Source organism: Oncorhynchus nerka, linkage group LG24, assembly GCF_034236695.1.
Source record: "Oncorhynchus nerka isolate Pitt River linkage group LG24, Oner_Uvic_2.0, whole genome shotgun sequence".
Lineage (NCBI taxonomy): Eukaryota > Metazoa > Chordata > Actinopteri > Salmoniformes > Salmonidae > Oncorhynchus > Oncorhynchus nerka.
In genome coordinates, this window is record NC_088419.1 from 27,861,385 (window position 1) to 27,872,210 (window position 10,826).

General features: G+C 39.3%; 1 protein-coding gene across 1 annotated transcript; it reads left to right on the forward strand.

Annotated features, from left to right (window-relative positions):
• Positions 1-463: 463 nt before the first annotated feature.
• Positions 464-9,965, forward strand: atf3 (activating transcription factor 3). Its single transcript, XM_029631395.2, has 5 exons — positions 464-587; positions 4,997-6,411; positions 6,983-7,234; positions 7,524-7,631; positions 8,040-9,965. Exons 3-5 carry the CDS (start codon positions 6,992-6,994, stop codon positions 8,286-8,288), a joined length of 600 nt encoding a protein of 199 aa, XP_029487255.1. The 5' UTR covers positions 464-587; positions 4,997-6,411; positions 6,983-6,991; the 3' UTR covers positions 8,289-9,965.
• The last annotated feature ends 861 nt before the right edge of the window (positions 9,966-10,826 follow it).

The window sequence follows — 10,826 nt, forward strand, 5'->3', positions numbered from 1 at the left end:
TTTGCCTATTGAATAAACAAACAGCATAGATTGATTAACATACAAATTGATCAACATCATGACAGGCTATAATATGGAAGGGATATTTTATCTTGAAAAACAGCTTTCATCAACTGACATGCATGTGAGAGAAAAAATGGCCTAAACTTTCAAAAACTGTCATGTAAATCGTGGTTGGACACAGTAGCATATATATGATAGGTATAGCCCAATGCATATGGATAACAAACATCAAAATTTAGTTGAAGTAAACCAGGACACAGGTGTTTGGTAAATCAATGTGCTATGTCATGATGGATGAACATTCATAGTTGCACAACATGAGTTAATGTTTACCCTCCTCCCATCACCTGATAAAGAGATGTAGGGAATCAGAAACAACCCAGAGAGACGCCTGTGTGTTTCACGTGTAATGAAACTGTGTGACCCACCAGTCCCGTTTGTTGTTTCACACAGTCATCAATGTAAGGCTCAGTCACAATTTAGAACGAGAAGAAGCTAAAGTGAAAGTGTGACAAAAATGACAAATCATCGTGCCTCTTCCAGAAACTTCTAAATGGATTATTGTGAGGACATCATTTAAGCAAGTAAATGCCTATTCATATACCTTGAGGAACAAAACCTTAATTCAACACTTTCTATTGTCATATACAATTGAGAGACAGTCATTAAATTATATAGCAAGTCAGTATGTGACGGTGTCACAGCCCCTCAATCTTTTTGAAGGTTCGACGTGAACCTGGACATTTGAAATATTTGTCTGCCGATGTATGGGAGGTGTAAATTCTATGATGTGATTATATCTTGGGAGTCCAGGCTGTCTATGCATTGGGTGGTGTTGTATGTTTGGAAAACTGCTTAGGGTCTTTGGTTTAGCGTAACTGTTTATAAGCCTTGCACTTTCTGAGAGGTTATAAAACATATATCAAATGCGAACAAATAACCATGACATCGAATGACACAAAGGTCCCAATGATCTCGTCACCAGATAAAACAAGTCAAATCAAGTTTCGTATGAAGAAGTACCCATTTAAAGTGTGGCCTCAGCGTACCTTTTGGAGTTAAACATACTGTACATGCTGCTTTTCTTTTCTCTTTCTACCCAACTGTGAGTCATTTAATAGAATGAGGGACTGTGTTCTTTAATACTTTTATATCCTGTGTGCCAGCCTTTTTTATGTCTCTCAATCTCTCATGGACAAACTACATAAACACCTTTAGTGCTTTGAAAAAGTTGACTACTTTGGTATACACCCTTACATTTATGGTTTACGTAGGCTACACTTAACATTAAAAAACCCCACATGAAGTAGATCTCCAGGTTTGAGGAAGCAGTCTAGTTGATTATTAACTTGTACGAGCCAGGTATGCACCTTGGAGTCACTGTTATATGACAGTCTGATGTCTATAAAGCTTCCGATATGGAAAGTCAACATGTGTTTCCAATACTATGACATGGCTCCTTGGTGACTGTGTGTGTACAGATACAAATGAAACCCATGTAAACCAGGAGAAGTGGTGGCAATGACGTTGAATGGTGGAAGGGTTGGCGATAGGATAGGACGTTTCCAGAAGTCAAAGGTAATAGCTGGGATCAGACAAGGGAGGGCACGGAGGGGAGACTGGCTGACCTGACTATTACCAGAAAGCTGCACTTCACATCAACTAGAGGAATGCAGTTCTCGCTTACTTCACACTCCCAACCACCATTCTCCCAGAGGCCAGCACAGCTTGAACAAATGCAAAACTATAGTGAAACACTGTCAAGTGAGCCACTACAAGCTATGAATAATTACCAATATTTCAAACGCTATTGCATATTTCAAAACATCATTTTGAAAATGTCTTTATCCATCCAGTTCATGACATTAAAAAATAAAATATATATATAAAAAATTACCCCTCCCAAAAGTTTTGAAACCTCTTGAAATGCTAGTGTAAATGAGAAGTTTATGTCTTAGGCCAATATACTGGAAGTAAAACGTTTTACTAGCCTAAAAAACTCAAACGCATCTGTGCCGACAACTGAAATATTTTCTAACTGAGAAATGAAAGCAGTGATCCCTATAGAAGTTCACAGTCTCAGTAGCATGGTTGGAGTTTCTTATCAGTTTAACCTTGTTGTGGAATCAAACAAAGATACCATAGAGTAATGACGAATAATGTTCCTGTTATCGTGTCCATATATCACTTTTACATCACTTTTTCCATAAGAGCTAAATTAAATTTCCTTGAGACTATAGCTAAGTAATATGACAGTAGATTTTGTACAATGGGGTAGATGCTTCATTATACAACCCATCTTGATCTTGAGCGCTTACAAATATAATCTTGCGAGATCAGGATGGTTCTTATGAGGCTGGTAGATGTAGCATTATAGATATAAACTGGCCCTGACCTGGCCACCCATATCAATCAAGATTTGTTATTAACTTAACATGTGATTCACATCAAATATGAGATCTACAATTATGATATTTCAATAATATAAGTAATTGTGGTAAAAGTAATAGATAATATCCAAATACAACACAAAACACAAAAAGATTAAATGATTTACAGTGACCTTGAATTGTAAATCCTCATTTTATGAGCCTTGATAACTGTAGTTCAATGTACCTTCACTTTATTTCAGAAGCAAATGGCTAATTAATTGAAGCTTCCTGATAAACTAGACTTTATATTATGATGATGATGATTATTATTATTCCTATTGCTAGTATCCTAGACATACAGCAACAGTCAAAGGTTTGGACACACCTACTCATTGAAGGGTTTTTCTTCATTTTTACTATTTTCTACATTGTAGAATAATAGTGAAGACATCAAAACTATGAAGTAACACATACAGAATCATATAGTAACCAAAAGAGTGTTAAAAAATCAAAATATATATTTTAGATTCTTCAAAGTAGCAACCCGTTGCCTTGATGACAGCTTTGCACATTCTTGGCATTCTCTCAACCAGCTTCACCTGGAATGCTTTTCCAACAGTCTTGGAGTTCCCACGTATGCTGAGTTGGCTGCTTTTACTTCACTCTGCGGTTAGACTCATCCCAAAACATCTCAATTGGGTTGAGGTCGGGTGATTTTGGAGGCCAGGTCATCTGATGCAGCACTCCATCACTCTCTTTCTTGGTCAAATTGCCCTTACACAGCGTGGAGGTGTGTTGGGTCATTGTCCTGTTGAAAAACAAATGATAGTGTCACTAAGCGCAAACTAGATGGGATGGCGGTTCGCTGCAGATTGCTGTGGTAGCCATACTGGTTAAATGTGCCTTGAATTTGAAATAAATCAGCAACAGTGTCACCAGCAAAGCACCCCCACACCATCACACCTCCTCCTCCATGCTTCACGGTAAGAACCACACATGCAGAGATCATCCGTTCACCTATTCTGCATCTCACCAAGACAGGGCGGTTGAAACCAAAAATCTTAAATTTGGTCTCATCAGACCAAAGGACAGATTTCCACCGGTCTAATGTCCGATGCTTGTGTTTCTTGGCCCAAGCAAGTCTTCTTCTTATTGGTGTCCTTTAGTAGTGGTTTCTTTGCAGTAATTAGACCATGAAGGCCTGATTCACACAGTCTCCTCTGAACAGTTGATGTTGACATGTTCCTGTTACTTGAACTCTGTGAAGCATTTATTTGGGCTGTAATTTCTGAGGCTGGTAACTCTAATTAACTTATCCTCTGCAGCAGAGGTAACTCTGGATCTTCCTTTCCTGTTGCAGTCCTCATGAGAGCCAGTTTCATCATAGCGCTTGATGGTTTTTGTCACTGCACTTGAAGAAACTTGAAATTTTCCAGATTGACTGACCTTCATGTCTTAAAGTAATGATGGACTTGTGTTTCTCTGCTTATTTGAGCTTTTCTTGCCATAATATGGACTTGATCTTTTACTAAATAGGGCTATCTTCTGTATACCACCCCTACCTTGTCACAACAAAACTGATTGGCTCAAACACATTAAGAAGGAAATAAATTCCACAAATTAACTTTTAACAAGGCACACCTGTTAATTGAAATGCATTCAAGGTGACTACCTCATGAAGCTGGTTGAGAGAATGCCAAGAGTGTGCAAATCTGTCATCAAGGCAAGGGTGGCTACTTTGAAGAATCTCAAATATAAAATATATGTTGATTTGTTTAACTCTTTTGTTGGTGTCACATATCAGTTTGCAAACAATGTCATTTAAAAAAAAATATCATTGAGTTAATAAAGCTGCATACAAACATGGTCTCTTTTTTGTTTTCTTGAGTAAGGCAGCTCCAAAATGCAGGTGTTTCAGGCTAGCTCAGTGCTTACTGTGGTGGTGGGTCAAGCCAGCAGAAAATATGGAGTGTTGTACCATGATTGGCTCAGTGTTTTGTCACTCATGGGGACAATATGTCACCGCTAAGTCTAAGGGTAGACTTTGAACATTCTAGCCCCTTGGGTGCTGCCATAGAGTTACATTAGAAGTGCCCATCCAAGAAAGCTCAAGATCATTGGCCACAGACAAAATGACGTCAAATCGCGTTATATCTACAGTAGCTTTGATTGGACAACATCATACTTACAAAATATTAGCTAGCAGACATTATCATAAATCAAGTCGACAATCTACTGGCAAATCCTTTTCAATCCTTGTCATATGAAGAGAAATAATGGAGAGAAATTATAGATAAAACGTATCGGTGCTCATCGGCCATTGGACATAAACATTACACATCAAGTTGGAAATCGCAAATTCAACAATGAGTGGTTTGGAAGGAATCAGTGACAGTGGCTGTGTGGTCCCAAATCTGGGATTAAGGGACTCTTTTCCAAGTTTAAAATGACTTAACTTCAGACTTCAAGACGACTAGGAATTACGGAAAAATGAGCTCCACATGGGAAATACGTTTTGAAGTCATCAAACTCAGAATTCTAATTCGGGAACTCAGGCCTCATTGTAGAGCTACGACCTGAAGATCTATGACGTCATCATGATTTCGACCTTGTTTTTTCAGAGTTCTCAGTTGTCTTGAAAGCACCCTAAATCCAGAGAATGCCAGACTTTGATGACATAATTTGCCCACAAAGGACCGTAGTGACACCTTCCTGTTAAAGTGAGCACAGCACAACAAGGTGAGTCCAAAAATGTATTGTCTGCTGCTGCATAAATGATGTAATATGCCAGGCAGATAAGTATACTCTAGCTAAGAAAGTAATACTAAGTGCATTTTGTGTAGTAAGCTGTTAGTAACCCATGTGCCTCACCCTAATAATTTGGTCTATTTACCCCTCTTAATTTTGTCTACTGTTCTGACTTAGACTATAATCTGTTTTAGAGAAATGTAACCATCAAATTTTGTAAGAGCTTTCATTGTCTGCTTATATGCCCTCTTTATTTATCCTATGGTTCTGATTTGGTGAACAGGGAGAACACTGTAATAACGGCCTATGTTCTGATTTCTGTCACAGTACATTTCAAAAGTGCTATTCAAATAATTATATTGACTGCGTCCGTCCTAGTTCACTCATTAATGTCTTAATCGAAATTACAGATTGCCTATTATTCGCTTGTCGTCCCCTTATGCCATAGTTTGTACATCTCAACTGTCATTAGAAACCACATTTGTTTAAGCAAGTCAGCCATATCAGCTATGTTTTTTTAAAAGGTAGTAAACTAGTCTGAATTAACTGTTTCGCTGCCAGACAAGGCTGATAGCCAGGTGTAGCAGTGGTAAGATGTTGGGACAGCTTTATGTAGGACCTAACAGTTTGTGTGCACCGTTTGTCACCGTTATAGTGCAATTAATGTATTGTTTAGTGGTGTGTTGTGTTGTGGCTTTGCTGGCATGTATCCCCCCCACCCCAAGCTTTACATGCTAAAATCGTCACTGTTCTGTAATGTAGAAAATAGTTTTAAAAAATAAAGAAAAACTCTGTAATGAGTAGGTGTGTCCAAACTTTTGACTGGTACTGTACCTTTGCACTGAACGCTGGTTATGATATGATTGATATGATAAGAGATAGATGGGCAAGCCCCTCACTGCTACATTCAACATCCCTTTGCTTTTTTGACACGAGACAATAAAATGTATAGACTATACAAAAAATGCCCCGGATCATTAAACTATTATGTCTTTATTTGCTGTGAAATGTTACGACAAATTCCTTGTGAGTAAAGGGGGCTGAGCATGCCCTGTTATGGTGTGCTACACGGGGTTGCTGGGTTGCATCATTGCAAATAAGTGCTATAAATAGGATTACGTCACCACGACCCGCCCACCTATTAGTAAATGCCTTGCAAGAGCGACTCACTATAAAAGAGGGTGATGCAACGCTTCATCGACAACTGTAGCTTTCTTAACAGGCAGAAGAGCCTCACAACCAGGAGCAGAATAAAGACCTTTCATTTCTTCACTGAAAACATAATCAGGTGGGTCAATTGTTTTTGTTGTAAAAACTTTCTACCGGTGTGATATAGGATAAGCGCTTTCAGGAAAAAAGACTGTGCCACGTGTAGCATAGTGCCAGCTGGACTGACATCCATTTAATAACGAAAACGGGCTTACATTTAGAAATCTTACTCATATCTTTGTTTGTGTGAATCAAAGTGTAGTTTATTTCTCATTGTCTAATGTGTTGTATTGAAATGGTCTGTGGTAACTGGTTGATATGTTGTAACACATTCACCTGTCCCTAAATTAACACGCACTTCAAAGAGAAAGAATGTTAGGACTGCATAGCTTGTTACATTGTTTAAAGGGCGATATATTGTTGTAATGTTGGCACGTCAGGCAAAAAAATGTAGCGTGCAACTGCTGTGTCTGGTGGAATAAGTGACATTCTAGTTATCATACCAAAATAGTCTAATGGTATACATTAACCAGCAGATTGCTGCTCATATCTGACGTTTTTTATTTAGTCCAGTGAGTGTCCATGTTTAATGTTTTTTGTTTCGCTTAGTCAGCTTAATGTGACACAGCATCACGTTTTTTCTTCTTCAGTTTTTCATAATGATGCTTCAGCATCCGGGATTCAGCCTGTCCGACATCAGCGCGTCAGCCTTGGTACCCTGCCTGTCCCCGCCTGGAACACTCACGCTCGAGGACTTCACCAACTTCACTCCCCTGGTAAAGGAGGAGTTGCGACATGCTATCCAGAACAAGCGGCTGTCCAACGGACTGAGCACCGATATGAGCGACTGTGCGAGCTCAAGTTCAGACAGAACGTCTGAAGCTCCAAGTGTCAAGAGGGAGGTAGGGATGTCAACATTAGTCGCTTACTGTAACATCTACTCCCCCATAATACCAATAGTAATTCATACATAACTTAGGGGAAAGTTCTTTTTTTTTTGAATATGTCTGTTTTAAGTATTCCCTGAGAATAAATTTGTGTCTATACAGATGAGATCACTGTGATTACACGTTTATCAACACATTGTAAAGCCTACCATACATTATTAAATTATCAGCCATATCATTAATTTTTCAGGAAGGTTGTTACCATTATTCAAGGTTGTTCATTTTCCTGATGTGTCATTAACAGAACATCCCAGAGGAAAGTGACAGGAGGAAAAGAAGACGAGAAAGAAACAAAGTAGCTGCTGCCAAATGTAGGAATAAGAAGAAGGAGAAGACTGACTGCCTTCAAAAGGTATGTTCAGTGTTTTTTACAGGGCAGTACAACATTATTATGATGGGGAGAGATGATTCATATGAATCAGAGGCTGCCAGACTGTGCCAAGTGGTATTTTGTGATTTATTAAGTAGACATACAGTATTATATTATCTCATATATGTAATTATTCAAAATATTTTTCTAATTAATGTGCCATAAGGATGATTTCTATTTAACCTCCATTTATTTTGTATGACTCGTAATTGAAATACATAAATAGATAAGGGCTCTATAGAAATGTCTGCCTGAAAACAGCAAAGGAACACTCCAGTATTTACATACAAACTAAAATGCACTAAACCTAATTGAGTATTTTTTTAAAGGAACCAAGGGAGCTGTCAGTAACAGGATTGAACCAAACCACTATTCCCTTCTCCCCTCCAGGAGTCTGAGATACTAGAGTCAGTGAACTCAGAGCTGAAGGCACAGGTTGAAGAACTGAAAAACCAGAAGCAGCAGCTGGTCTACATGCTGAACCTCCACCGGCCCACATGCATCGTACGGGCCCAGAATGGCCAGACCCCTGAAGATGAGAGGAACCTGTTCATCCAGCAGATCAAGGAGGGTACCCTGCAGATGGAACAGCTGGACCACCACCACACCTCAGTGCCAACCACCTGTGGCCATCACTGATCCACACACTCCTGGGGGAAGTAGGGTACTACTCACTCACTCAGACAGATGCTCACTGTCCTCTGGCAACTGTACTGTACCTGCGTCAAGTGAAGGCTCTGTCGGGCCGGCAAAGGCGCTTTGCGCGTCCCACTCTTAAACTGGACTTGACAGCACAAGGACGGACACCCCGTGTGCTACCTAGGGTAGGCTTGTGGTGTTCCGGCAAGTCGGCGAATGTCAAAGCACTAAAACATAGAAATGCATCCAATGTGTTTATTGTTTCCTTAAATCTTTTACATTGTTATTCGAGGCTGATGACTCATTCTGTTTTTTTGTACCAAAGTATTACGTCAATGTGGTAGAGGCACATGATTCACTGGTCAGTTGAGATAGATGCTTGTTGAGGAAAAATACGATTAAAGTGGAGAGATAGTAATGGCTGTGTACTGTGTGTGACATTAATAGCCCTGTTATTACTGTCATATAAGAGAAGAGGTTAATCATTGTGTGACGTGTTTGCTGTTGTGTTTGTTGAATATATTCTGTCGTAGCTGTGTCTATAGCTCACTTTATTCCCCCTTGACTTGCCTAACAAAAACCTCTGAAGCTGCTACTACTAACTCAGGATATACAGGTATAGTTCATATCAGAGGAACCCTCATGTTATAGGACAGTAAAGGGAGTGCATGCAATGAGGATTCATTCAGACAGCATTTCAACTAACTTACTGACAATGGCACTGTTAGCCCTGGACCTCCCTAAATGAAAATCAGTCATTACATCGCTGTAAACTGGTGTATTTGGAATAGGCCCTGATTACATAATGATCTGTAGTATTGAAGATATGGTTGTGTGATTTCGTATTAGAATTTCTTCACCTAGATAAGTCTGTAGTTACTGTATACCATATACGTAAACCAAATAACACCTATTGTCTTCTGTGTATTATTGAGGCTTATAAAATAGACCCACTAGGTATCAGTAGCTAGATATCTAAGTGGAATTATTTATCACTCTGCTTGTCTGAAGTTTTCACTTTAAAGTCATGGAAGATTACATGAATTGCCTCAGTGTTCGTCTGCAATTACTAAGTCCTTAAGCCCACTGCCAAACCAACCCCCCTCCCATCAGTCCACTGTTTGTGCTGTGACATCGTCACAGGTCAGTTGCACAACCAGAAACTCTGGTTAGCCTCATTGCTCAAACTACACATTTTTGCGATCAACAGTAGCTTTTGTCTGTATATTCTGTAATGTCTCAAACTAATCCATGTGTGGTTTATGGTAAGGGACTGTTTATTTTGGTTGGTTTGTGAGTAAACGGTTGCGATGAACACAGTGAAAGAGATTCAGGTGTCCATGTGTTTTGTTTTTTGTTTTTATTTCAGTGTTTCGTGTTCAAACAGGAATGCTAGTCATGGATGGGGTCACTACTGAGATCATTAATTTGATGGATAACACGCCTGTTTTATACTTCAATACCTTTCTTGCTTTTCTATTCCACCATCCATTTCTTTGTTTCACTTGAACATTGTTCACTAAAAATTATTAAGTGTGTTTGAGTGGATGTAAAAGATCAAATTGTATCAAGTCAGGTAAAACTACACGCTGAAACAAATTAAGTACTCATTTCTATTGTCTGTTGATTTTAGTTTTTGATACTTTATTAATAAAGGTATATATATATATACTTCAATTGATTTGGTTTGGGATTGTTTCTGGGGAACGACTCACCACATTTTAAAACAATTTTAGCAAGGGATTCAATGGTATTGGTATATTGACACTGCATAGTTGTGATACAAAACAAATATTCATAAACCTGTTTAGCATCTCAGCACAGTTGTGCAGTTGATGCTCGTCTGAGAACAAGCCAGGACATGTCTGCCTCTTTGGAAAACACATATCTAGGACAGGCAGGGGAGAGACTGGAAGAGTGTGTTTTCATCCTGTGCCAGGCCATCTCAACATGAGTCAGTGGGTGTTATCTGACGAGATGGGCTGTGAAATACCATTTCACTCAGAACACCAGTACCCCCACCCCACTGTTGTCCACATTCCATAAAAAGTAACATCCCATTTTTCTGATGGTGGTTTTTGATAACTACACAACTGAGTTACTCAAAACTCCTAGCAGCCAGAATGCAACCAGAATCAACATGATTTTTGGGTTATTGTCTGACCAATATTAAAGGACCAGTGCAGTCAAAACGAGATTTCCCTATATTTTATAGACACGGAGTGTACAAAACATTAGGAACACCTGCTATTTCCATGACACTAGACTGGCCAGTTGAATCCAGGTGAAAGCTATGGTCCCTTGTTAAATCCACTTCAATCAGTGTAGACGAAGGGGGAGACAGGATAAAGGATTTTTAAGCCTTGAGGCAATTGAGACATGAATTGTGTACGTGTGTTATTCAGAGTGTGAATAGGCAAGAAACAGGGTATGGTAGTAGTTGAACAGGGTATGGTAGTAGATGCCAAGAACTGGGGAACGTTTTCGAGTCCATGCCCCGACGAACTGTCTGTTCTGAGGGGAAAAGGGGGTGCAACT